We start from the raw sequence: 25,321 nt of genomic DNA on the forward strand, positions 1-25,321 counted from the left end.
TATTATTATTTGGCTGTGGATGGATGGGTCGGAGTTTATGGGGGGACTAACAATCTACGTCCTTCTCATCCATCCAACCATCCATCCATCCATTCATTCATTGATTCGTTCAGTCATTCCTTTCTTCCTTGTCATTGCCCATCACATAGATAGTACGGAGTACTCCGTAGATACCTCGTCATTCATTCGCATCAAGTCGTTGTGAGTGACTGGCCTGATTCTGCCTGATCCCCTGGCGCATGCACGCCCCTGCCGACTGTCGTCAGTCCTCCAACCCCGTCGGTGCCAGACCACCACTACTGCTACCTGGATTACTGCTACTATTCTTACGATTCGAATTCTTGCCATCGTTCCTTCCACCATCCTCGACTTCCTGCTTGCTTGCTGGTCGGCTGGCTGGAGACGAGACTGAGGCTTTGCTTGCTCGCCGGCTGGCTTGGCTGCTGCTTTATTGATTGCCCAGCACCTATCGCATCCCGTTGAATTGTTTCCATTCCATCTCCGCCAGGTTGCCCCTCTACTACTAATCTACTGACTTGGTTTGTCCGGCTGGTATGTGTTTGCCTTCTTTCCAGAACAAAAACCCCCTCCCTCCGTCCCTCCCTCCCTCTCCCTCCCTCTTCCTCCACACGGGGCCCGTCCTGCAGTTCACCGTTAAGAAAAAAATCACCTACCTTTCTGAAACCATACTAACGGGCGTTTGACTGACTATCTATCTTAGTGTATTATCCCTTATCTGCCTAGATCCCCTACAGTGCCCGTTCCTTCGCCGAGATATTGCGGTTCCGAGCTTCCCACACCTGCCGACTACTACGAGCTACTAGATAGCTACTACCACCTACTGGCCCCCCGTCCTACATTCCCTCGTGCCTGAGACCCCGATCAAGCTCCTCCGCTTCCCATTGCTTCTGTTCTTTGTCGGTCGATCATCATCTACTCGTGTCTAGCAGCTGTCCCGAGTCGCTGTCTCCTTGATACGTCCCATTCCTTTTCATCCGCATCGGCTTCGACTTCGACTTCGACTACTTCGAACCCCCCCAAAGCCATTACAACCGGAGCGCTCTCTGAGGCTTCCGGTTCACCTTCCATATACTACGCTTCGTTGGATGGCCGCCTCCGACGACTCAATACTACATCACAACCATCCAGAACAACCACGGACGCGCACATTTCTCCTCCGCGGACTTCCCCCAGACAGGCGGAGGCAATCTAAACACACATGCCACCTCCTAGGACGAGAGCAGAGGTTCAGGCCCAGAAACAAAAAGAAAAGGTGTGTACCTGATATTTTTCGTGTTACAGATTCAGGGTGCCCTGATGCGCATGGTCTATTTCCTGCCATCGTCTTCACAATATGTACCCTGTCTGCTCATGGAAGGTGTCTTCCGGAGTCGGCATCCCTTCTCCTATGTGCCATTGTTGCTTAACTGACCGGACTTTTGCGCACCATCGCAGCTTGCCCAATCGTACAATGCGTTGCTAGAGTAAGCACCCGCCTGGTCTCGTCATCCTTTCCCGCGAGCATGCTGACACCGTTGTTTCTGTAGGGAGTTTTCGTCGAAAGACCTTCGCACCGTAGGAAACTATACTCTTGGGAGGCTGATTGGAAAGGGTTCCTTTGGCAAAGTTTATCTTGCCTCACATAAACTTACCAATGGGTCCAAGGTATGTCACCCCGATAATCAAATCTCATGTGCCACAAGGGTCTGATTGAATCGCGCAAAGGTCGTGCTTAAGTCTTCAAGTAAAGAAGACAGGAACCTGGCACGCGAGATACATCACCACCGCCAATTCCTCCATCCCCATATCGCCCGCCTTTACGAAGTCATAGTGACGGAAAAGCTGGTTTGGCTTGTACTCGAGTATTGCCCAGGTACGTGGTGGAACACTGCTGTACCTGTAATGAATCTCATTAACACGCAAGCAGGTGACGAACTTTACAATTACCTCCTCCGACACGGTCCGCTATCCGTAGACAAGGTCAAAAAAATCTTCACACAGCTTGTGGGGGCCGTTGCGTATGTTCATAGCAAATCCTGCGTTCACCGGGACCTAAAGCTAGAGAACATCTTACTTGACAAGCACGAAAATGTCAAGCTCTGCGATTTCGGGTTTACTCGCGAATATGAGGGCAAGGCGAGCTACTTGCAAACGTTTTGTGGGACGGTGTGCTATAGCGCCCCCGAAATGCTGAAGGGTGAGAAATATGCCGGCGAGAAGGTCGATGTCTGGAGCTTGGGTATTATTCTGTACGCCCTGCTCGCCGGGGAGCTGCCGTTTGATGAGGATGACGATCAAGTAACGAAGGCCCGAATCCTTACCGAAGAACCGGCTTTCAACGATAAATTTCCCGACGATGCCAAAGCCCTCATCAATCTCTTGCTGTCAAAGCGACCCCTCATCCGGCCCAGCTTGGACGAGATTCTCGCTCATCCATTTCTTGCAGAGCATGCTCCGGAGCAGCTGGCCATACTGAAGATTCCTCGCCCGTCAGCATTTTCGACACCATTAGAGCGAACGACGCTGCAACGCATGAAGAGCGCGGGCGTCAACATCGATGAGGTTGTCGAAAGTGTTCTTTCTCAACGGTGCGACCCGCTCGCTGGCTGGTGGGCATTATTGATAGAAAAGGAACAGCGGAAAGAACAGAAGAGGGAGCGCAAACGACGTGAGCGCGAAGTGGAGGCTAAGAATATTCGCCGCCTGAGTGCAGCAAGCAGCCGGTTGGAGAAAATTTCGGCTGCCCTCGTCGAAGTTGATGAAGAGGGACACGCCTCAGACGCCCCTCTCCATGAGCGAGGACGGAGAGATCGGCGAAGCCTTCCCTCTCAACTTGCCGTTCCAGAGCTGCCAATGCTTCCTGAGCCATCTCCTCTGCAGTCTCCGGATTCTAGTACACCCCCGCCCCCTGTTGACAAAGATTCCATTCGCTCTGCTAGTTCAACCCGACAGCGTCCACCGCCACCTCCAAAGGACCAGGCGCGACGGCCAAGCACGTTGCATGTGAGCGCGTCGCAGCCGGAACTTGCACAGCACAATAATGGCATCTTTAAGCGGCGTCCCGGTCGCCGCCAGTACCCGATCATAAGCCAGTTGGCGTCGTTGAAACACTGGTTTGTGGAGTCAGCAAAAAGAGCCAAGTCTCCCCATGCTAAGGCAGCCGGCGGACAGGGAGGACATCGCAAGTTTCTTTCAGAAAAGCTGAGTCCTGCAAAGGGTCATGATACCGGGAGGAAGCCTACATCGTCATCCGGGGCCACTGCCCACCCAGGTGACTTGTTGACGCCAACGCAGATCAAGCGCTCATCCAACGCTAGCAGCCTAGCACCGAGCAGTGCTTCCTATCCCAACAACCGCCATTCATTCCCTCGTCAGCATCGTCCATTGAGTACTAGCCAGAATCACCGTAATTCCTTGTCGCCATCTCCAATCACTCCAAGGGGTTCATACAGGCGATCTTCCGCAGGTTTACGTGGCCGCAAGTCCACTTCGTCTTCCGTCTCCTCTATTCGCAGCATCCATCATACTCATACCCACTCCAAAGCATCGTCTGTTTCGTCTAATAGCATTGGATCAGCGTCAACCCCAACGGGTCGAATTTCGAAATCTCCCCATCCGTCGGTGAAAGTTCTCCCCACAACACCAAGTGCCTCTGCTCGGTTTCCTAGCAATATTCGATTGGTGCGTGGTACACACAACGGACTTCGTGACGTCGACGACCGGAATGGAAGGATCAATAACATGTTCAACGAAGCAGCCCCGGCGCCACTGCTCTACTCTCCTTCATCCAGCCTTGTTTTTGCGCGTCGTAAAAGATCCGCTTTCAAGGGACCCATGATCCACACTGCCAACCTTATGGTATCAGGTATGACGGGCACAGAGTATCCCAACGGGAATATTGGCGTGGGAGGCCCCGCAGTGGCGGCTACAGCTCGGCCCGGGGCACGGAAAAGCCAGATTATCGAAGAAGAGGAAGACATGGAGGAGGAAGAAATCGAGGAGGTGGACACGTTCGACGGCATTGAAGAAGGACCCGGCTCGCCAGTCGACTCCACGAGTTCGGAAGACCATATAGTGGGATCATCCCTCGGGCAGACCCGCAAACCGACCTTAGCTCCTGCTGCAGAACTCGACTCACCTCCCCATTCATCCTAGTTGATCCCAGTAGGAATCATGTGACCTACTGGCTTGGTGCGGCGTGTCAGACGTTTTCTTGTTGCTGTACCCTAAGAAGGGGAGGCTTAGATATTGGGAAACGAAGAGGCAAGAAACAGCGGCCATAGAGCACAGGCTCGCTAAGTACATTGTTGACATTTTCGATTCATTGTTTTCTCTTGCACATTTATACCCCCTTTTTTGCGTCTATAATGAGCTAGAATTTTTGGACATTGTCCTTTCTTTTTGTTTTTGTTGTCTTTTCTCCTTTTTTATGATGGGTCGCGCAAAATAATGATGGGATGACGAGTTGGCAGGCGTTTGTACACCATACCATCCCTCTTGTTTTCCTTCCTTTTTCTTTCTTCCTTCCCTTCTTTCTTTCGTCGTATCTATCTTGAAGAACCCGAAAGCCTACGCTTCTCTACCAGGACATCGGAGCGTGCACACCTTGCATTCCCCTTCTGTGTATCCTATTCTGGACTTATCATTTACCTCTTCACAACTGTCTTAATGTTCTTTGTCTGTCCTTGCTCGTTACTAGAGATATCCCCTTCCCACGGCTGCCGTTGTCATACTCATATTCTGGATCTTAGTTGGAAGAGGTGCCGCGCAAGGCTGGTTCTTGGGTCAGGCACGAGGAATGATTCCTGGTTGTCAATGCAGTTTAGTTTCGTCCGCAGTCCGTCGTGAGACGCTAGCGGCCCTGAGCTCTGGGTTGTTTGTATGCCCCATTTTATTCGAATAGAGTAGACTTTTCAGGTTTTGTGCCAGCATCCACATCGGGTATATCGATTGGCCGTGGTCCTGGGTTTCGTAGAATGATTACAGGTCCTGGCGAATAAAGCATCCCAAACAACTCCGGGAACCCAACGAAGACATTGGAGGAATGTAACAGGTAACTGATCGATCAGCCAGTCAAACCTACCTATCATTTCCCCAGATACTCCTCCCGAGATATTTTGCTTATTTCTGCCACTCCACCGCTCTCGACATCCTTCGGAGTTACATCATCCTCCCGAAGTCCGATATCACTCGACCCAACCTTGTCAACCGTATCCCGATACGCAGGCACAAAGTTCACAGCAATAGCATACGTCCACGCTACGACCATGAACATGGTTGGGACAATCATGGCAAACCCCGTACTGTTCCGCATATCAGCCACATGGCCTAGAATCGGAGGCACCACGGCACCGCCGGAGACGCCTCCAACGATGAACCCCGAGCCGCGCTTGTAGTGGCGGCCGAGACCGCGAATACCTAGGGCGACGATGGTGGGGAAACAGACGGATTCGAAGAAAAGGGTGCAGAAGAGCATTGCTGTTAGATGGAGGTTATTAGAATATCGCGGCGTGCTCGTCGAACGGGTGGGTAGACGAGATCTTGAAAGAGACAAGGAAGAAAGAGAGAGAAGCTTACCTATGCCAGTTCGATCGCTTTGTGTTATAGAGGCAGCGATGAAAGCAACAGTGCATGAAAGATAAATCAGGAATACCCAGCGGGCCTTGACAAATTTCATCATGACGGCTCCCAGGAACCGGCCCACGGCAAAAGCTCCTTGAGCACCTGCAAGGTATTTAGAACCCGTGGCGCTAGTTGTGCCGGGCCAGGTGTCGACGACGTAGTTGATGAAATAGCTTGCAATGGCAACTATGTAGCAGGTCCGAGTCAGTGAGATTGATTATTGAAGGTAGACAGGTGGAGATGCCATACCCTGAGCACCGGTATAAGTGAATTGCGCTAACGTGGCATGGAACAGCTTGTACTGTTTCCAGAATGGCTTCTCCTGCTCATCAACATGCGTTTCGGCAACCTGGAAGGCCATATCTTCATCGGTTACCTCGGGGATGGTGGAAATGAAGAAGATGCCGGCGAGGATGAAGACAAAGATGCCAATGGCAAGATAAACCCATTGTACTCGTTTCAAGGCATTGACATCGTCCTCGGTAGATGTGAAGAAGACATATGATGCTAAAGCAGGCGCCACACAAGTGCCGATGCCATTGAATGCCTGAGCAAGGTTGATCCTGATTTCGGCATACTTTGGTGGACCACAGACTAATAATATATTTTGTCAATCAGTGGGTTCTTCTACCTGGCATCTGGAAATGGGCCCGGGTGGGTAACTCACCGGTAAGATATGGGTTGGCAGCAGTTTCAAGAGATCCAAGGCCCGAGCCGATGACGAAGGTAGCTGCACAGAAGCCGCCAAACGAGCGATTTAGGCCTGCAGGCCACATACAAAGGGCGCCGATGCCATACAAAGTCAACCCGAAAATAAAGACGGTTTTGTACCCGAAGTGCCGGAGTATATAGTTTGCATATCCGAGGGAGGCAAGTGGATAGGCACTAGTGATTATCAGTTGGATGTTCAGGGTGCGACATTATAAAATAAATATCCTAGCAAATCCCTGACCCGAAGTAAGCTGCTTGAAGTCCTGAAGAGCGTGTCCGAGTGATATTCAGGGTATTCTGGAAATGCTTGTTGAGCGTATCTAGCAGACCATAGGCAAAGCCCTGCAAAGATCTGATCAGCAAGCTGAACTGGAACCTAGGTCTGCGCTGGTGGATCTCTCACCCATAGAAAGAAAAGTATGGTAACCAGGGTCAGGGGCCAAAGACTTTGGCGTAGAGTCAAGGTGGCTGCCGAAGTAGTCCTGCTATTGTCAACCCGGAACCCCGATCGTTTCTTGAGGAAGTGTAAGAGTCCCATTCCGTGGGATGAAGAGAAGGAAGACAAAGGGAGTGATAGAGGAGAAGAAAATCCAAGGGAAGAATGTTACTGCAGTAAGGAAAGGTCAGATCCAAGCAGGAGGAAATGCACCGGGAAACTCGAAAGGCAAGAGCGACCCAGCTGCAGGACCCCTCCCCCCTTCCACTTCCCCCCCGGCTGTTTATGTACGACTTCAACTGGATCACCATGAAAGGACGTCACCTGGGGCCATGTGAGCACATTCCTTGGCATCAATCCAGAGTCGACGCTTCGAACAACAGCCCCTCCTTTCCCTCCCACTGGTATTGCTCGGCCAAGCATGAAGACGAGCAGTAGAACGCCATCCCCAGACTTTTCCCCACAAATCCAGGCAATCCTTGGGAAAGATCACCGTCAAGAATCCACCAATTAGAAGCTGAACTGAAGCGCCGCCAGTTTTGTTTGCTCCATTGGAGCTCAGCCCAAGCCACCAAACTTCGGGGAGGCATCCCTCGTACAGCGCGACCATCCTAGATGAGGGCGGGGAGCAAGCCGCCGTCAACCCTCAACACGTTTCGCCGGCTTCCCCGCATGGGTTGCTTCCGTTAATCCGGCTAAAACCAGGTGAATCCAACCATAACCGCGCAGAAGAGCCGGGGCCAATCAACGTAGCGTCGGCATAGGAATGCGATACTGATCGTTGGGCGGCTCACTCTTAGGGCCCAATCAATATCAAGCGGACGGTGGAGGTCCCTGCATCTCCACCGACTGGACCCTGGAGGTTAGTGCGAATCCGTTGTGGCTCGGGGCCACGAGGATTCCTCATCTGCCTGTCACGAATCTACAGCTCCCGGAGGAGGGGCCAACGAACTTGAATACGGACACAATTCGTCTCTTCGTTGTTGTTATACCATCAGAACATCCAGAACATGCTACATACATGGGATCAACCATTCAACGGCAGAAAACCAAACACAACAGAGTTGGAGGGCCGATATCTATATCTATCATCACCACCCCCCGTGATATTCGAGTCGTCACTTCATTGCCCAGAATCTATGCCCTCTTAGGCTTGCCCACCGCTCCATTCTGATATCCCACGGTCGATCTCGCTGGGATGTTATTGTACAGGCGACGCTCCGCCCATTTGAGAGCCTCGTCGATGAGCCTAGTTGCCGGGTCAGTCACGGAATGGTTCGAATAGTGCACTCGGCAGGTAAACTTACACGACGGGGGCACTGATGGCCACGACGGCCTTCCACTCCATCCAGTCCAAGGGCAGGATCGAGAACAGACCCTGCAAGAATGGAATATACAAGATCGCAAAGTGCAATGCCATCGAAAGAATGATGGCAAAGACGAGCATCGGGTTGTTCCAGAGGGCAAAGGTCAGGAGAGACTCGCTGGAAGAGAGAGCGTTCATGGCGTTCAGCATCTCAATGACAACCAGGATCGAAAGGGATACAGTAGATGCAGAGCGTGACATGTCGTTTGAGAACATCTCGCAACCAATCTCAGGGAACTGAGAGGAGCACTTGTGGAAATGAGACTGCAGGGCAATTAGCAACGCTGTAATACACTCGAGAGTTAACAGGGTGATCGATTCTTACCAGTTGCCAGAAGGAGATCTGAGGGCCCTCAGGGTTGTAGACAAACCACCAAACGTAGCCGAAAACAGTAGCCGCACCAACATACGTACCGATCACCATGTACCTAAACAGTAGCCAGCCGCCGACCAGAGGCTCGTCGCGCTTCCTGGGTGCGCGTCTCATCACATCATGATCGGGGGGGTTGAAGGAGAGAGCGGTGGCAGGCAAACCATCGGTAACAAGGTTAACCCAGAGAAGTTGCACAGGAATCAAAGCTTCCGGCATGCCCAAGGCGGCGGTCAAGAAGATCGATACGACCTCACCGATATTCGAAGAGATAAGGTAGCGGATGAACTGCTGGGTGTTGCTGTAGATCGAACGTCCTTCTTCCACAGCCACAGTAATGGTTGCAAAGTTATCGTCAGCCAAAACCATATCAGCGGCCAGCTTAGCAACGTCGGTTCCTGTTCCCATGGCCACGCCAATATCCGACTTCTTCAGGGCGGGCGCATCATTGACACCGTCACCAGTCATGGCGACCACATGGCCCTGGGATTGGAGTATGTCGACCAGCTTGGACTTGTGGCTAGGCTCGGTGCGTGAAATCAAAGACACAGTCTTAGCCGCCTCGAGTTTCTCCTCATTTGAAAGGGCGTCGAACTCCCTTCCAGTAAGACTCTTTCCTTTGAGGTTCTCACCTTCATGGAAGACACCGATTTGACGACAGACTGACTCGGCGGTGTTCTGATTGTCACCAGTGATAACGATAACCCGAATACCAGCCTCACGGCATTTTCTAATCGAAGCAGCAACCTCAACCCGGGGAGGATCAAGCATCGCGACAAGACCGATAAGAGTCATGTTTTGTTCCAACTGAGCGTAGTCTTCTGATGTTTGAGCATTGTGAAGGAGGGGGTTGTTACCAACGCTGTCCACACTAGCCAGAGCCATGACACGAAGACCATGACTACCACATGCCACAACCTCAGCAGACAGCCGATCTAAATGATTCTTGGTAAGAGATACCCGCTTGCCGTCGGAGCCCAGGAGAACGTGAGAACAACGCTCCAAGATAGACTCAGGAGCACCCTTGACGAGTAGCTTCTGTTCCTTCTCGGTACCAATGAGGACGGACATGCTCTTCCGGTCGCGCGAAAATTCATACGTTGCTTTCAATGGCAGGCGATCTTCAAAATACGCACTCGCAGCGTGAAGTCGTTGAGAGGCGGGCTGGCGGAACAACTTCGCATTGGTAGCAGCGTCATCGGTGCCGATCTTTTCAACCAAGACACGCAGGGCACCTTCGGTGGGTTCGCCGATACAAGAGAATGAGCCGTTCTTCGCATCGTGGGCCAAAGTTGCGCTGTTGCAGCGAGCCATGACCTCGGCCATCTGTCGAACGGTGGCAGAGGAGACGGCAATGTTCTGCAGTTCCTTTCCGTCGCGCGAGAGTTTACCTTCGGGCGCAAAAGTGGTGCCTTCGATGTTAATTTCTTCAACACCGTCACCGGACTGGTTCAGATACACGATCTTTTCCGCGCTCATTTGGTTGGTGGTCAAGGTCCCTGTCTTATCGGAGCAAATCACACTGCAACTACCCAGGGTCTCCACGGAGGGAAGCGAACGGACCACAGCATTCTTCTGGGCCATCTTGCGGGTACCGAGAGCGAGACAAGTGGTGATAACGACAGCCAACCCTTCCGGAATGGCCGCCACACCCAGAGAGACTGCGATTTTGAGATAGTAAATGGCACCCTTAGTCCAGCCACCATGGGACGGATCATTGAAATGCTCGATATTGATGATCCAGACCAGAATGCAAATGACAGTGATCACTTTGGCCAACATGTCTCCGAAATCATCGAGCTTCTGCTTCAGCGGGGTCGGCTCCGAGATCTGGGAGGTGATGCTCTCGTGGATATCACCAATTGCGGTCGATCCGCCGGTCAAGACTACAATAGCCGTGGCGTGCCCATTGACAACTGTGGTACCAGAAAAGAGCATGTTGGTTTGGTCCTGCTTGACAGCCTGCTTGTCATGAACAGTGCGGGCGTCTTTGCTCACACTCTCACTTTCACCCGTCAGAATCGCTTGATCCACCCGGAAGCTGTTGCTGTGAACGGCAAGTAGCCTGCAGTCAGCTGGAACACGATCTCCAACCGCAACATGAACAATGTCTCCGGGAACAAGATCCTCAGCCTTGATACGCTGGGTAGTACCATCGCGGACAACAGTGGCTTCATTTGCAGAGTATTCCTGAAGAGCAGCGATGGCCTTCTCAGCATTGCTCTCTTGGGTGACACCAACCACGGCATTGAGAATCAGAATCGTCAGGATCTATAGTGTAACAGAATTCGTTAGTGTCTCTGCTCAACGCGCGGAGCGGGAAGCTTCCAGGTTCATACCACAACGGGGTCAACGAAGGCAGACCAGTCATCTCCTTCTTCGAAGAGCGCCAGAACAAAGGACACGGCAGCGGAGCCCAGCAAGATCAGGACCAGTTGGTCTTTAAATTGTTCCAATACAAGCTGCCAGAGAGGAGTTGGTGGTTCTTCCGCAAGGGCTGTCAATGTTCAAATCACCGGGTCAGCGCCTGCAATCTTACGTCGAAAATATGACAACATACCGTTAGGACCATGCTTTTGTCTTGATTGAGAGACCTGGCCCTGCGACAGACCGGAGCTTTCCTTGACACCGAAATGGTCCAGCACTTCTGCTGGAGAAGAGAGGTAGGAGTGCTCCATGTTGGATCCCGAGAAAGCGCAAGGTGGCCAGGACCGGGAGCAACAAGAAGGGGAAAAAGGAAAAGAAGGAAGGGATCGGGGATATAACCCAGATCAAGACATGAACGCCAAGTGGCCGGAAGCTTGGGACCTAGTGAGTGAGTGGTACTGTAATAAGCCAGTGGGTAGATAGTCCCCTAGGTAGTCCGCAGCTGGGAAGGATCTAGAAGAGTGGAGGAGGGAAAGCGGACAAGATACGAAACGGCGGGCAGCACAGTTGCAAGGGAATCCCAATAGATACCGTCCACCACGCACGGGGAAGGGGAACGGAGCAACCACAGGGCCGGGGGGTTTGAAGTTGGATGGCAAAAGAAGATGATTTTCAATTTATGAATAATAAATAATCTCCCCTACCATACACACCAGGACCGAATGATGGGCCAGGGATTTTGCCTCTGGGGTTCGGGAACCGTGAACCAGAGGTGGCTTTGTCAGGCACTCAACGTGTTCTCTTTTGCGGTGTCTGGATCCATCGGTCCCCGTCGCTGCGCCAGATTTGCCGGTACCAATCCGACAGGGCTGAACCGTACCATGACCCGTGCTTCGAGTCCGGGCGCTGGACTCCGTCTGTCCTCTTACAGTCCCAATTCTACGACTACAAGGAAATACTATCGACTGAGGTCAAGATTGTATCTATGGACTTAGTAGATAGCACCTACGATCCAAAGGACAATGGAACTGGCCAAGCAAGACTAGAGTAGGGCAAAAAGGGGGAACGAAATCAGAACAGCAAAAAGGAAAAAAAGGGTCGCCCTGCCTCAGCGAGCACAGCCTTCTTAATAGTACTTAATAATAAGAATCCTACGTATCCATTCGTTCCCCCAGCGTTATCTCCATCGCTCTGCAACCGACAAAACCCACCGCTCGGTTATAACGATACCGTACACTCCACCGCGAGAATGAGGATGCCTTCTGGTTGCCCCAAGGTTCAAACTAAACCACTCGTTCCATATCATTCGCAGTCATTGCTCGTTTGGCGGGGTCGCCCTCCTCGGATTGGAAGGCATTGCATAACCCTGGTGGATGTTCTCTTCGGTCGTAGAGTTCTGATTTGTCTTCTGGCTCCCGTCTGGGTGTCGGGCCCGGAGCGCATGTCCGAAACAAGCCATCGATCTTCCTGCCATCCACACCAGCAGGGACGACCGTTTGTCCATAGTGTACTCCGTACACAGTAGATACATACTATAGTAGTAGGATTGTGTCGACTGTAGTCGCCCTGTAGGGCAGAGGGCCCGTCCGCCGTCCACACTGCCATTGAGGGTGGTTTGGTCTCTCGGGAGTCTGTCACGTCCCCGGCTAAACCCACCACTGGCAATGTGCTATCAACGGAGCAGTGATTCGGGCAATGGAGAAGTGTAAGCGGCCCTTGATTGCGTGGCCAAAAGCTCGGTCACATACAAAGATTCCCAAAGAGGGCCGTAGAATGTCCCCTTCTTACCGGGCAATAATCAGTGAACTTGTCATTTGTCGGGCTCTCAACATTTAAGTCTCGTGCGTTCTGGACAGACGATCATCGGAGATACGGAGGATAGCTCAAACCCGTTGGGGAGGAGACGCAAGACGTATAACATCTTCACCGGCTGTGCTGTGGAGCGTTGCGCAGGATAACGGGCCGAACAGGGCCAACAGGGCCAATTTTAAAGAGACAGAGGACCTGAAATTGAACTAGTAGGTTGGTCCAGACGAGAGGGATCATGGTGGCCTCCGTAGTATGATCTGTCGACCACCTGAACTGGTTCCATTAGCCGCCCTCGAATTTCTTCTGAGTCCATGTGCTTGGCTTAGTTGCCACTTGCCAGGTCCAGTTCCAATTATAGTGACTTATCTTCTCTGTACTGTTCGTTCGCCTACCTACTATGTACCTACTAGATATGTACTCGCTTGAAGCCGTGGTACTCCGTCTGCAGCACTGCAGCACTATCGGGGTACCCACTCGATACCCAGGAAATGAGGTCCTCATAATACTCCGTAATGGGATTCTTATTAACTACTGGATTTATTGGATTACGTCAGGGTCCAGTGACCGACGAGAGCAGGTGACCGGCGTGCTGACTCACCATGACGCTGCCTGAGGCTTCAAGAGCAAACATCGCAAACAGGCGAGGCGCCCGCTTCTCGCTAAAGCTGGCTGGTCGTCACCTTCACCGTCCATCACTCGTTGCTGGAGGATCACATCTGCCAAACCTCTCGTGATTCCCATCCTCTTTTCATCCCGTTCTCCGTTGTCTCGTGCTCTACTTCGGTATCCTGCACCTCTGTTCTCTCTCCACCATCCTCTTCCAAATCACCCACCTTCTTCCCCAATCCCCTTATCTGCAATACATTGCCTAGTATGACTTCTGAGGTATGTTGTTCCCCCCAAGCCTGACCCCTCTCTGCTATGGCGGCTCCTCCTGGCGTCTGTCCAGTCATGACTGTCCATACCCTGACCGCGTATATCCCTACTACTGGGTTTCCTCTGGTCATCCCTCTGCTGTTGTGTTGCGATCAGTCTGGACTCTGCTAACTGTTCCCCTCCCCCTTTACTTGCAGCGTGAGAAGTAAGGATCCAGACCCGTCTCGACCAGTGACCGACGACAGCAGCACTGACATCTCACCCTCTTCCAGCAAGACGTTCCTCGCCCGGCTCTGTGAGCAGGCTGAGCGCTATGATGGTAAGATGCCTGCTTATTAGTCCGCCGTGTTGGCCTCACATGCTGATATCTACCGCCTATAGAGATGGTCACGTACATGAAGGTCAGTAGCCGCCTGTCAGCCCCTAGACTTTGGAGAAGCATAATCGCTAACTACGTGGCAGGAAGTCGCCAACGTATGAGCCCCTTACCTCCCTCTGACGATAACCCCTTTTCCGTAACCCCCCCTTTTACCCGTGGGTCAGACTGACCCCGCATCAGATCGGAGGCGAGCTTTCCGTCGATGAGCGTAACCTTCTCTCTGTTGCCTACAAGAACGTGGTCGGTACCCGCCGTGCCTCGTGGCGTATCATCTCCTCCATTGAGCAGAAGGAGGAATCCAAGGGCTCTGAGCAGCACGTTTCGATCATCCGTGACTACCGCCAGAAGATCGAGACCGAACTTGAGAAGGTCTGCCAGGATGTCCTCGATGTTCTGGACGAGTCCCTCATCCCCAAGGCCGAGACTGGCGAGTCCAAGGTCTTCTACTACAAGATGTGAGTATTGGCTCGCAATTAGGACAAGCGTGCAAAGACCAGTGGCTGACGGTTGTCCGATATATAGGAAGGGTGACTACCACCGCTACCTCGCTGAGTTCGCCTCTGGCAACAAGCGCAAGGTCGCTGCCACCGCCGCCCACGAGGCTTACAAGGTATCTGCTCCTTTGAAGAATCGTCCGTTAGGTCATGGACTCTTACTGACAATTCTTTACAGAACGCTACCGATGTCGCCCAGACTGATCTTACTCCCACCCACCCCATCCGCCTGGGTCTCGCCCTGAACTTCTCCGTCTTCTACTACGAGATCCTGAACTCTCCCGATCGTGCCTGCCACCTTGCCAAGCAGGCTTTCGATGACGCCATTGCGGAGCTTGACTCGCTTTCTGAGGAGAGCTACCGTGACAGCACTTTGATCATGCAACTCCTCCGCGATAACCTTACTCTTTGGACCTCTTCTGATGGCAATGACGCTGAGGGCGCCGCCCCCAAGGAAGATAAGCCCGAGGAGGAGGCCGCTGCCGCCCCCGAGGACAAGGGTGAAGAGGCTAAGCCTGCTGCCCCCGAGTCCTAAAGGGATGGTCTGTGTTCTAGTGTATCAAAAACAGTGGTATCCTCGACGTGCCAGTTCGCGCGTGCGATTACTACCTGGAAGTGCTTATGAAGGTCTGCTTTAGCTGCGTGGAGGGTTTGGACCGGCACATATCTTCCACTTGTTCCGGATCCTGTGGGTCGGCCGGCGGAGTTTGATATTTGGAGAGCGAAGAAAAGGGGCTGAGTGGAATTTACCTCTCTTTTATTCTCTCTTTATTCACACCCCAGCAAGATACAGTGTCTTATCTCAATTTCTTATTCACCCCCCGCCCCTTTTCCCGATTTCTCTTGCTGTTTCGCTCGTACGTGTTAAGAGCCTTAAGCTTCACAATATCTCAAATCAAAGTAGCCAGTTCTCTCAATCCCAAGAAGAACCCGTGCGTAGCGGGAATTGATTCATTAATTGTGACTGCTTGGTCCTGGCCGATGCATTCCAAGTCGCTTTCGCCGCCTTCCCTGCACATCCATCAACTAGCAGAGTAGCTTTCTGGCGTTTAATACATTGACCCCACAATAAGATATCCTCTTACGAAGTGGGGGCACACTATATATAGTTACGGCACCGTCACCACTTAACTCCAAAAAAGTAAATGAGCAAATGCAACCAAGGCACCCTCTCTATCAGCTGAATCAATAATATGTGCTACCGAAGGAAATACAAGGAAGATAATAATGCGCTATAGATGAAGACGTCAAGGGGGACGAAAATGAGGATATTTTAGGACGAATATACAAAAACAAAAAATATAAGGTTAAGGAAGACGACGTGTCAAGACCGGTCTAACAAAGACGAAAGAGGTAGAAAAAGAGAAGGATAGAAGAAAATGAAGCTAAGGGGGGAAAATCTTGTAAGTGCAGATCCAGTTTTAACAAATCACATAAAGTCATCGTCATCCAACCCATCATCATCATAAGAGTTGGTTTCAATCTTATTCTCTCTAGAAGTGACTAGAGAGACCTTGGTCTTGGCTGCCTTGGTCTTCTTGTTGCCCTTATCGGCCGCACGCTCCTCCTTCATCTTCTCATTGCTGAGGGTGGTCAAAGAGGAGGCGATCTTCTTGACATCACCGCTGGGCAGGTCCTTCACGAGCTGCTTGACAAACTCCTGCGCCCATAGAGCATACTGAGGCTTCTTAGACTGGGTGGTCAACAAAGGAATCAGGGTCGTGGTCACGCGGGTGAATTGATCCTTGGTAGCGGGCTTGAAGAGAGGCATGGCCGACAGATCGATGGCCTGTGTGGGGTCCGCCGAGTCACTGATGACAATGGCCTTGGGGGCGGCGGTACGGTTGCGCATGCGGTTCATGTCGATATCGTCGAAAAGGTCCTCGGCGTGCTTGAGATCGGAATCCTTCTCTGTCTTGCGGAGACGGGCTCTCCGCTCGGCCTCGTCCTCGTCGCTGTCCTCATCGGACTCGGCATCAGCCTGGGCCTTCCGCGTGGCCTTGTGCTCCTGTATCCGCTGTGCCTTGCTCTTCTTGTTTGCGGCGGCTTCGGCCTCAGCCTTGGCCTTAGCCTCCGCAGCCTTGGCGGCCTTTTCGCGCTCTACTTCGGAATCTTCGGCGGCGTCCCAGGAGTCAAGGACCTAGTTTGGTCAGTCATCTTGTAAGACTAGGTCTTACTTTGCCCTCGAAGCGGGGACGAGGAATTCCACAGGCCCCTGCACAGAGAGGGTAACCCCCGAAAGATGAAAGGCAAAAAAAGGGGAGGGGAGAGGGGGGGGTGCGAGGGGAACTTACGTCGTCCTCTTCCTCGTCATCAAACTTGCGACGGGGAGCAATAGGAGGGGGGGAGACACTCTCCTCCTCATCATCTAGCGAGCCGTCAGTATTGTCGACAGTGTGCATGTATGTATGTCCTCTGGCGGGTGAGGGACACAAAATCCAGACACGGGACTTACCCCACTTTGAAGGAGCCATGGCGGGCAAAAGGTCGTCAAGTTTGGGGCGAAAATGACAAGCTGAGAAGTGTCTTGCGTGGCTGGCAGGAAAGCCGGGGATAAGCGTCAGGGCCAGGCAGAGGAACTGGGGTGGACGACGAGGTACTTGCTGGAGGAGGGATTTTGAACGAACGAGTGGCTTGATCGCGTGGGGCATGGCGGCGTGGTCACGTGCGAGCGGGATCGCTGATGCCCAATATTTTTCCGTCGTAGGAGCGCCGGCCCGGTCTTGACCTGGCCCGACTCGGGTGACTTACCATGGCTCGAGGAGAGGGGAACTATCTTAGAACAATCAATGCAACAATGGGGCGATTTTTGAAGTGAAAATTTTCATTATGTGCCACTAAATTCATTTAACTGGCCTATTCAATTCGTCATCATAAATATTCATCGTCTCCGATGTTTTCGCCGCTTAGTTTCCATCCAACGATGCTATACGCAGCCACGCGGAAGGGCTAGTGGGACATTATACGGTTGATGGCTGCATTTACAGGTTAACGGCGGTGCGGAACTTGTCACCGGCGTAGACGGCGTTGTCGCCGAGCTCCTCCTCGATACGGAGGATCTGGTTCAGCTTAGCCAGACGCTCGGAACGGGCAGGGGCACCGGTCTTGATCTGGCCAGAGCGCAGACCGACAGCGATGTCGGCAATGGTGACATCCTCGGTCTCACCGGAGCGGTGGGACACCATGACACCCCAGCCGTCAGCGTAGGAGTCCTTGGCAGCCTGGATGGACTCGGTAAGAGTACCGATCTGGTTGACCTTGAGAAGGAGAGCGTTGCAAGACTTGAGCTCAATGGCCTTCTTGATACGCAGGGGGTTGGTGACGGTCAAGTCATCACTGTAGAGATTTCAATTAGCCACGGCCATGCCGGTTGATGATACTCAAGAAGGATAGTACGTACCCAACAATCTGGAAGTCAGAGGTCTTGTAGAAGTAGCTCCAGGCCTCCCAGTCGTCCTCGGCGAAGGGGTCCTCAATGCTGACAATGGGGTACTTGCTGGCAAGAGACTTGTAGAGGTCGGCCAGCTGCTCGTAGGTGAGCCACTTGGAGGGGTCGCTGTCGGGGTTCTTGAAGTCAAGGTCGTACTTCTTGGCGTCAGTCTTGTAGAACTCGCTGGAGGCAACGTCCATGGCAATGCTAATCTTGCCAGTGTAACCGGCCTGCTCGATGGCCTCGGTGATCAGGTCGAGAGCCTCCTCAGCAGTTTGGATATCGGGGGCGACACCACCCTCGTCACCGACGTTGCCAGCAGACTGGCCGTACTTCTTCTTGGCGAGAGCCTTGAGCTTCTGGTAGACCTCAGCACCCTGGCGGAGACCCTCGGAGAAGGAGGTGGCAGTGCTTCACAAGGTCAGTCAAATGAGATTTGGTCTGCACGGCGGTAATAGCTTACTTGGGGACGATCATGAACTCCTGGAAAGCCAGGCGGCCACCAGCGTGGGAACCACCGTTCAGGACGTTTTGGAAGGGAACGGGAAGAACGTAGGGCTTCTTGGTACCGGCAAGGTCGGAGATGTGAGCGTAGAGAGGGATGCCCTTCTCAGCAGCACCGGCCTTGGCAATGGCCAAACTGACACCAAGGATGGCATTGGCACCGAGGTTGGACTTGTTGGCAGTTCCATCAAGCTTGTTGAGGAACTCATCAACCTTGGACTGGTCCTTAACATCGAGGTTCTCCTTGATGACAGCAGGGGCGATGGTTTCGTTGACGTTCTGGACGGCCTTCAGGACACCTAATCAGCAGATTACTGTTAGTTATCTGATCAGCTGCCCAGTGAAGTATATACTGGACTTACCCTTGCCACCCCACTTGGTCTTGTCACCATCGCGGAGCTCGTGAGCCTCATGCTGGCCTGGACTCGACTGTCAGCATATCTAATGGAAAGAATGGGCGGGCCACTCACCAGTGGAAGCACCGGAGGGGACAATGGCACGGTGAAGGCCGGTCTCGGTGACGACGTCAACCTCGACGGTGGGGTTACCGCGGGAGTCGTAGACGGAACGGGCGTGGATCTTGGAGATAGGCATGATGAAGGGCTGGGAGTATGGATCAGTAAACTGGAGAGAGAACGAAGACGGCGGTGGGGGAGCAAGGCCCAGATATAAGAAAAACGGGGAGGGAAAAAGAAAAGGCTTTGGACTGCTGTTCGGTGTGCACTAGCAGCGGGGGGAAGTGGTGTGTGTTCACCGAGGACCCAAAAAGAATGAGCGGATGGCTGATGGGGGACGGAGAGGGGTGGGAGGTGGAGAGGTCCGATCAATTAATGAACCAGACTCGGCACAGCCGTTTCCAATGATGATCGAGTGGATCAATCGGAGAGGCGCTGACCTTATGATGTGAGGATGGTACGGATGACGATGAGGCAGGGAATGGAGAGATGAATGGATGAACGTATGGATGGATGGATGGAGGGGTCAACAGTGGGATGATGGCGGGGTCATGCCTCACAGCTGGGGGAGGGAGAGTGGCAGCAACAGCTGGGACTGAGGGCCGGTGGGAGGCTGTTGGGAGGGGGCGAACACTTACAAGGTCCTGCTGTGGATGAGGTACTAAGCAAGTATGTTCAGAAGGAGAAGAGGAATAGTAACAAGCAGTAAATAAACAACAAGGGAGAGCTGGTTCTTGTAAGCTAGCCCACGGTGTGTCCCCGGAAAGCTCACGGTCTCGTCCTCCGAATCTTTCCAAGGGAATGGTGGGGCAGCCAGCAACTGTCGCTGCTCTCGCTGGCTGAAGCTGCCTCTGCTGAGACGCTCCCCAGCGAAATCTTCCGCATTCCCTCGGGGTAAGGCGGGTGTTGCTGCTGAGGACGGGGTCGCTCGCCCTCCTGAGGTAGTCCCCGGCTAATGTAGTACTATCGACCATGTATGATGCCGGGAACAGACATCCCAGATGCATCGGTTGTTCTCTGTACTCTGTAGACCACATAACCCCTCTACCTCGATCGATCTATGGCCTATACCCCTCCTGTCCCATCTAGTATCTAGTCGTAGAACCCATGGCCAATTAACTTGGCAGGCCCATCATGAGTTAATGTCTTCCACATACGGAGTACATTGACAGCTCTCCCACATGCCCCTCAATGAGTGCAAGAACATCATCGCTTCTGGTCTGGAAGCTTCCATTGCGTAATAACGAAAATGTCGGCTCGTCATTCGACACCTTGGTGCCTGAGCCACATCCGGATAATAGATACTGCGGCGGCTAAGTTAGAAGCCTTATCTTCCAGGCAGTAACCAACTGGCACACGTGATTATGTCATTGTCATGCATCGGAGTCATGTGATCGTGATGACCTGGTGGCTGCTGTGAGCTCCTCTACAGCTCTCCGAGCTGGGAGCAGTCAGCCAGATACCATCAACCAGCCTATCCCCTTATCGATCCTTCTACATCACCACTCTACCAGGGTCACATCTCGCTTGTCCAAAGCCCTGGTGATAGTTTTTATCTCCGGTTTCCTTTTCGGTCTCCCTGATTGCCTTACATCATGAACGGCGCCAGCGATCCGGAGAGAGAGCAGGCGCTCGAAGATTACAAGAGAAGTCTGCTCGAGCTCCGAGAATGGGAAGCCAAGCTCAAATCCCTTCGCATGGGCATCAAGGATTTGCAAAGAGAATTCGATATCTCCGAAGAGAACATCAAGGCCCTGCAAAGTGTCGGCCAGATCATCGGAGAGGTGTTGAAGCAGCTGGACGAGGAGAGATGTATGCCTATCCCAATCCTTACCATCATGTTATCTTTGAATAGGAACTGTCTCCGAAGAGAGCCGTTTAATATGAGCGTACGTGAGCTGACCGAAACCAGTCATTGTTAAGGCATCATCCGGACCCCGATATGTCGTCGGTTGCCGCTCGAAGGTCGATAAATCCAAGCTAAAGCAGGGAACACGTGTTGCCCTCGATATGACTACACTTACTATAATGCGGATGCTTCCGAGAGAGGTTGATCCGTTGGTATACAACATGTCGCTGGAGGACCCGGGTCAGGTCAACTTTGCAGGCATTGGTGGCCTGAACGAACAGATCCGTGAGCTTCGGGAGGTGATCGAGTTGCCGCTCAAGAATCCCGAGCTTTTCCAGAGAGTGGGTATTAAGCCGCCCAAGGGTGTGTTGCTCTATGGTCCTCCTGGTACGGGAAAGACATTGCTGGCACGAGCAGTGGCAAGCTCAATGGAGACCAACTTCTTGAAAGGTACGCATGTTCAAGTTTGGCATGGTTTTGGCTAGGTCCGGGTCGCTAACCGGTCCGCAGTTGTCTCGTCTGCTATCGTCGACAAGTACATTGGTGAATCTGCACGGTTAATAAGAGAGATGTTCGGGTACGCCAAAGAGCACGAGCCTTGTATCATCTTCATGGATGAAATCGACGCTATCGGTGGAAGACGCTTCTCTGAGGGTACATCTGCGGACCGAGAAATCCAGCGGACGTTGATGGAGCTTCTCAATCAGCTGGATGGTTTCGACTACCTGGGAAAGACGAAGATTATCATGGCTACGAATCGACCCGACACGCTTGACCCGGCTTTGCTGCGAGCCGGTCGTCTCGACCGGAAGATTGAGATTCCTTTGCCCAACGAAGTCGGTCGTCTGGAGATCCTGAAGATTCACTCTAGCACTGTCCAATTGGATGGCGAGATCGACTTTGAAAGTGTGGTGAAGATGAGTGACGGACTTAACGGTGCTGATCTTCGCAATGTTGTCACTGAAGCGTATGCCTCTCCTTCCTTCATTCTCTAACAACCCCCTCCCCCCCTGATTCTTTGATTCCACATGATGATAACTAACATTGAGACAGTGGCCTATTCGCTATTAAGGATTATCGTGATGCAATTAACCAGGATGACTTTAACAGAGCGGTCCGCAAGGTGGCCGAGGCCAAGAAGCTGGAGGGCAAGCTGGAGTACACGAAGTTGTAGTTCTCTTCCGATTGAATATACCTGAGAATTAGCCGTGATTATAGAGAGCTGTTCTTCCTTCTCTTTACCACACCCACCCCTCTGCTTACGCTCATATAATGTACACGATCAATGCATCGACAATGCCCAATGCCGTAAGTAGTAGCTAAATTGAAGGGGGCTTCCCCACAGTTTAGGGAGAAGGTGCATGGACCCTGGCATGGGACCCTGACCGGATAAATCTTTTTCGCATCTTTGGATGGCGCTTAACTTGAGCTTCATCATCGACAGCTCCGGGATCCCCGGGAAGACCTGAACGGGCTGGATGAACGACGACAATGTAAATGGGGCTGTTGCGCTACGGTGACGCCAAGGCCGAGGCCAGGGATCGGCATCCATGGGCTGAGCAGTGAGGACAGAGGGCAGTGAGAGCTAGGCGCCACCTGGGTTTACACGCGTCCATCCTAAGGAGCTACCTCACTTTATGTAATGCTCGTTTCATCCTGACATCTGTTCAATAATATCCATCTGGGGCCTGTATGAACTAGTCGTACCTCGGGAGACGTCCGCGGGATCAACAGACCGACTGCGACCGGCCACCAACACAGCATATCGAGTGGGCTGCTCGTTTGATCGGTAACCTTGCGATTCATTTTGGCATCTGATTATCACTGCAACAATTCTCAGGCTTGGCTGACATTTGTATGGGGTTCTGCTAAACTCTAGAGCCTCCCACGCCTTTATAGCCCTGGCGAGACCTGCTACTGATTGGTCTACCCCAGACTACAACTAGTCTTGCTACTACTACCGAGGGACGACGAGTATCCTGTAACCAATCGAGGTGCGAGACGGGTCCTTATTCGATCACCAACCTCAATCCCTCCAAACCGGCACTGCACCTAGTCGCCTGCTTTCTCGGACTTAGAGCGCGCGCGTCGGAGGACAGGTCCTCCTTCGGTAGAGGACAGATATAGTAGTAGAAGCTTGGCGGTGGTGGTCATGTCTTTCCAGGCTCCTCGGGACAAGTCCCCATTTTCGTCCCAGCAACCTTTCCAGAACAATTACTGGCGTGCTAGTCGAAGCCCCGGGACCAACGGGCTGCCTGGGTATGGGTTTTCTCCCCCGACTGGCATCTCCAACACCCTGAACAATCCCCTCACCAGCGACCGCATCCTTCCCATGTACAAGGACAAGCCTTATTTCGCACCACGGCGCACCGGTCCGAGAGCCAAGCGGCGAAAGATCATATATAGCGGATTATGCCTGTTTGCGCTGCTGTGTCTGTGGTACTACTCGGGCTCTGGCCAGCCAGAGTGGAAGACGCCGGACGGAGAGAAGGGCATTGAGCTCTGGAAGTGGGTGCAAAGTTTGGAGGAGTCGGAACCAGCATACGACGGTAGCTCGACCAAGAAGAAGATTGACTGGGCGGCCAGGAGGGAAAAGGTCCGCGACGCATTCATCGTGAGCTGGGACGGGTATGCCACTAATGCGTGGGGTATGCGTCTTGAAAGATTTTCTGCTTCCCTGCGTTCGATAACTGACGATGATTCTCTGTCTCCCGGTGAATAGGTTACGACGAGTACCACCCGATTGCCAAAAATGGCCGGCACATGATTGCCGGAGGAATGGGGTGGATAATTGTTGATGCGCTGGACACGTTGATGATTATGAACCTGACGTCGCGAGTGCAACACGCCCGCAGCTGGATCCACAACTCGTTGCAGTACAACCAGGATCACGACGTGAACACCTTTGAAACCACCATTCGTATGCTGGGTGGCCTACTTTCCGCACACTATCTCTCCACCACCTATCCCGATCTGGCCCCGCTCACCGATGACGATGCAGGCGCGCCGGGCGAGGACTTGTATATCGAGAAGGCCACCGACCTTGCAGATCGGCTACTGGGCGCGTTCGAATCCAGTACGGGAATCCCCTACGCGAGTATCAATCTCAACAAGTCGGAGGGCATTCCCTCGTACGCGGATGGTGGCGCCTCGTCTACTGCCGAGGCGACGACCCTGCAGTTGGAGTTCAAATATCTGGCCAAATTGACGGGCGAGGCCGAGTACTGGCAAGCTGTGGAGAAGGTCATGGAGGTCGTCGACGACCAGAAAATGGAAGATGGTCTGCTTCCGATCTATGTATACCCAGAGACCGGCGAGTTCAAAGGCGACAACATCCGTCTCGGTAGCAGGGGCGACTCATACTACGGTACGGATGCAGATGGCTCCCAGCTGGGATATTCGGGCGACTCGCTGACTTTCGATTGTTTAGAATATCTCATCAAGCAGTACCTTCAGACTCAGGAGCAGGAGCCGGTCTACAAGGAGATGTGGGATGAGTCCCTCGTCGGCGTACGCAAGCACCTGATTACTTACACGCAGAATGCTCAATTGACCGTCTTGGGTGAACGCCCGAGCGGATTGAACGGAGTACTCTCCCCCAAGATGGACCATCTGGTATGCTTCTACCCGGGCACTATCGCTCTCGCAGCGACCGGTGGACGTCCTCTTGCCGAGGCAAGAAAGTCGCCCGACTGGGGGCAGCGCCAGGAGGAAGAGATTCTTCTTGCTCGGGAACTTACCAAGACCTGCTGGGCAACGTACCTGGTTACCAAGTCCGGTCTTGCGCCTGAAATCACCTACTTCAAGGTGGACGATCCCCGTGTGATGGAAACAGATATGTACCCGGACTCAACCATTGCCAAACCCGGCCAAGGCCAGCAATCCCATTCTGGTGAACTCCCTCTGCTCTCCAGATCTCTCTATCCCCTCAACGACTTGACCACGAAATGGCGCGACGACCTCGACATCCACAAACAAGACCGCCACAATCTCCAACGTCCCGAGACGGTCGAATCCCTCTTCTACATGTACCGCATCACCGGAGACGACCTTTACCGCCATTGGGGCTGGGAGATGTTCAAGTCCTTCGTCAAGCATACCGCCGTAGTTGAGGACATTTCCGCCGAGGAAATCCTCCAGGACAATGACGCCAGCACAGACGCCCAGACCGAAGCCCCCAAGAAAATCACCGGGTTCACCTCCCTCTCGAACGCGGACGACATCCCGCCAGTTATGCGGGACAACATGGAGAGTTTCTGGATGGCAGAAACTCTCAAATACTTTTACCTCCTCTTCTCAGATCGGGACTTCATCTCCCTGGAAGAGCACGTGTTCAATACGGAGGCGCATCCCCTCCCCCGGTTCAAGCCGACCGGGGAGTTAAAGACGGGATGGGTGAGAAAGAGTCGGACAAATAGCCAGACAGAGGCGGCAAATGTATAGTTTCCTTTTTTTTTCCCTTCTTGGTCCTAAAAAAATCTCGCTTTATCTACCTAACCTGGTTGGATTTGCAAATTCATATCGAATGTCGCTTGCTTTTCTTTCTTCGTATCTATTTTGCATTGGAGATAGAGTTTCCGACCTGCGTCCCATCCTGGGGCTTATCCGAGGCAGGGACTTGGTTTAATTCCACTACTGGCTACTATGCTTGTT

The 25,321-nt window shown here is 52.8% G+C and overlaps 9 protein-coding genes across 9 annotated transcripts; 4 read left to right on the top strand and 5 right to left on the bottom strand.

Moving 5' to 3' along the window:
* Window positions 1-1,219: 1,219 nt before the first annotated feature.
* BO80DRAFT_361762 (non-specific serine/threonine protein kinase) lies at window positions 1,220-4,155 on the top strand (the record flags this gene model as incomplete). Its single annotated transcript, XM_025716026.1, has 5 exons — window positions 1,220-1,273; window positions 1,456-1,484; window positions 1,548-1,665; window positions 1,726-1,873; window positions 1,925-4,155. 5 exons carry the CDS (start codon window positions 1,220-1,222, stop codon window positions 4,153-4,155), a joined length of 2,580 nt encoding a protein of 859 aa, XP_025572690.1.
* Window positions 4,156-4,967: 812 nt separating this feature from the next.
* On the bottom strand, window positions 4,968-6,972 carry BO80DRAFT_160883 (putative l-fucose permease). Its single transcript, XM_025713852.1, has 6 exons — window positions 6,737-6,972; window positions 6,575-6,675; window positions 6,290-6,507; window positions 5,872-6,216; window positions 5,578-5,808; window positions 4,968-5,478 (listed from the first exon to the last, which is right to left on the bottom strand). The coding sequence occupies exons 1-6, from the start codon at window positions 6,869-6,871 to the stop codon at window positions 5,087-5,089; spliced, it is 1,422 nt and encodes a 473-aa protein (XP_025572691.1). The 5' UTR covers window positions 6,872-6,972; the 3' UTR covers window positions 4,968-5,086.
* A 754-nt stretch (window positions 6,973-7,726) lies between these two features.
* BO80DRAFT_427410 (calcium-transporting ATPase) lies at window positions 7,727-11,620 on the bottom strand. Its single transcript, XM_025720004.1, has 5 exons — window positions 11,066-11,620; window positions 10,845-11,002; window positions 8,461-10,776; window positions 8,077-8,399; window positions 7,727-8,018 (listed from the first exon to the last, which is right to left on the bottom strand). The coding sequence occupies exons 1-5, from the start codon at window positions 11,181-11,183 to the stop codon at window positions 7,907-7,909; spliced, it is 3,027 nt and encodes a 1,008-aa protein (XP_025572692.1). The 5' UTR covers window positions 11,184-11,620; the 3' UTR covers window positions 7,727-7,906.
* Window positions 11,621-13,940: 2,320 nt separating this feature from the next.
* On the top strand, window positions 13,941-14,965 carry BO80DRAFT_437001 (14-3-3 adaptor artA-like protein; the record flags this gene model as incomplete). Its single annotated transcript, XM_025720985.1, has 5 exons — window positions 13,941-13,958; window positions 14,020-14,031; window positions 14,117-14,391; window positions 14,459-14,546; window positions 14,609-14,965. The coding sequence occupies 5 exons, from the start codon at window positions 13,941-13,943 to the stop codon at window positions 14,963-14,965; spliced, it is 750 nt and encodes a 249-aa protein (XP_025572693.1).
* Window positions 14,966-15,396: 431 nt separating this feature from the next.
* On the bottom strand, window positions 15,397-16,990 carry BO80DRAFT_427413 (eukaryotic translation initiation factor 3 subunit J). The gene is made up of 3 exons (XM_025720005.1): window positions 16,886-16,990; window positions 16,725-16,798; window positions 15,397-16,570 (listed from the first exon to the last, which is right to left on the bottom strand). Exons 1-3 carry the CDS (start codon window positions 16,902-16,904, stop codon window positions 15,860-15,862), a joined length of 804 nt encoding a protein of 267 aa, XP_025572694.1. The 5' UTR covers window positions 16,905-16,990; the 3' UTR covers window positions 15,397-15,859.
* Window positions 16,991-17,411: 421 nt separating this feature from the next.
* Window positions 17,412-18,958, bottom strand: aspf22 (enolase acuN; the record flags this gene model as incomplete). Its single annotated transcript, XM_025716030.1, has 5 exons — window positions 17,412-17,766; window positions 17,831-18,271; window positions 18,324-18,663; window positions 18,727-18,783; window positions 18,835-18,958. The coding sequence occupies 5 exons, from the start codon at window positions 18,956-18,958 to the stop codon at window positions 17,412-17,414; spliced, it is 1,317 nt and encodes a 438-aa protein (XP_025572695.1).
* A 153-nt stretch (window positions 18,959-19,111) lies between these two features.
* BO80DRAFT_160954 (uncharacterized protein) lies at window positions 19,112-20,002 on the bottom strand. Its single transcript, XM_025713853.1, has 2 exons — window positions 19,458-20,002; window positions 19,112-19,259 (listed from the first exon to the last, which is right to left on the bottom strand). Exons 1-2 carry the CDS (start codon window positions 19,854-19,856, stop codon window positions 19,188-19,190), a joined length of 471 nt encoding a protein of 156 aa, XP_025572696.1. The 5' UTR covers window positions 19,857-20,002; the 3' UTR covers window positions 19,112-19,187.
* Window positions 20,003-20,262: 260 nt separating this feature from the next.
* On the top strand, window positions 20,263-21,972 carry rpt4 (proteasome regulatory particle base subunit RPT4). The gene is made up of 4 exons (XM_025720006.1): window positions 20,263-20,631; window positions 20,732-21,118; window positions 21,179-21,635; window positions 21,722-21,972. Exons 1-4 carry the CDS (start codon window positions 20,415-20,417, stop codon window positions 21,840-21,842), a joined length of 1,182 nt encoding a protein of 393 aa, XP_025572697.1. The 5' UTR covers window positions 20,263-20,414; the 3' UTR covers window positions 21,843-21,972.
* A 548-nt stretch (window positions 21,973-22,520) lies between these two features.
* Window positions 22,521-25,306, top strand: BO80DRAFT_161364 (glycoside hydrolase family 47 protein). Its single transcript, XM_025713854.1, has 3 exons — window positions 22,521-23,316; window positions 23,391-24,035; window positions 24,099-25,306. Exons 1-3 carry the CDS (start codon window positions 22,821-22,823, stop codon window positions 25,109-25,111), a joined length of 2,154 nt encoding a protein of 717 aa, XP_025572698.1. The 5' UTR covers window positions 22,521-22,820; the 3' UTR covers window positions 25,112-25,306.
* The last annotated feature ends 15 nt before the right edge of the window (window positions 25,307-25,321 follow it).

This window comes from Aspergillus ibericus (assembly GCF_003184845.1).
Source record: "Aspergillus ibericus CBS 121593 unplaced genomic scaffold BO80scaffold_36, whole genome shotgun sequence".
NCBI lineage: Eukaryota > Fungi > Ascomycota > Eurotiomycetes > Eurotiales > Aspergillaceae > Aspergillus > Aspergillus ibericus.

Excerpts from the sequence above, each read along its gene's own strand:
- BO80DRAFT_160883 (XM_025713852.1), bottom strand. The coding sequence starts at position 6,871 with ATGGGACTCTTACACTTCCTCAAGAAACGATCGGGGTTCCGGGTTGAC. Across the intron at positions 6,508-6,574 it reads CTTCAAGCAGCTTACTTCGG|TGCCTATCCACTTGCCTCCC; the intron begins GTCAGGGATTTG and ends GATAATCACTAG. Across the intron at positions 5,479-5,577 it reads AAGCGATCGAACTGGCATAG|CAATGCTCTTCTGCACCCTT; the intron begins GTAAGCTTCTCT and ends TCCATCTAACAG.
- BO80DRAFT_427410 (XM_025720004.1), bottom strand. The coding sequence starts at position 11,183 with ATGGAGCACTCCTACCTCTCTTCTCCAGCAGAAGTGCTGGACCATTTC. Across the intron at positions 10,777-10,844 it reads CCTTCGTTGACCCCGTTGTG|ATCCTGACGATTCTGATTCT; the intron begins GTATGAACCTGG and ends GTTACACTATAG. Across the intron at positions 8,400-8,460 it reads AGATCTCCTTCTGGCAACTG|TCTCATTTCCACAAGTGCTC; the intron begins GTAAGAATCGAT and ends ATTGCCCTGCAG.
- BO80DRAFT_427413 (XM_025720005.1), bottom strand. Across the intron at positions 16,571-16,724 it reads ATGACGAGGAAGAGGACGAC|GTCCTTGACTCCTGGGACGC; the intron begins GTAAGTTCCCCT and ends TGACCAAACTAG.
- BO80DRAFT_160954 (XM_025713853.1), bottom strand. The coding sequence starts at position 19,856 with ATGTGGTCTACAGAGTACAGAGAACAACCGATGCATCTGGGATGTCTG. Across the intron at positions 19,260-19,457 it reads CTCATCCACAGCAGGACCTT|GTCAGCGCCTCTCCGATTGA; the intron begins GTAAGTGTTCGC and ends TCACATCATAAG.
- rpt4 (XM_025720006.1), top strand. The coding sequence starts at position 20,415 with ATGAACGGCGCCAGCGATCCGGAGAGAGAGCAGGCGCTCGAAGATTAC. Across the intron at positions 21,119-21,178 it reads GGAGACCAACTTCTTGAAAG|TTGTCTCGTCTGCTATCGTC; the intron begins GTACGCATGTTC and ends ACCGGTCCGCAG. Across the intron at positions 21,636-21,721 it reads CGCAATGTTGTCACTGAAGC|TGGCCTATTCGCTATTAAGG; the intron begins GTATGCCTCTCC and ends ACATTGAGACAG.
- BO80DRAFT_161364 (XM_025713854.1), top strand. The coding sequence starts at position 22,821 with ATGTCTTTCCAGGCTCCTCGGGACAAGTCCCCATTTTCGTCCCAGCAA. Across the intron at positions 23,317-23,390 it reads GTATGCCACTAATGCGTGGG|GTTACGACGAGTACCACCCG; the intron begins GTATGCGTCTTG and ends CCCGGTGAATAG. Across the intron at positions 24,036-24,098 it reads CAGGGGCGACTCATACTACG|AATATCTCATCAAGCAGTAC; the intron begins GTACGGATGCAG and ends TCGATTGTTTAG.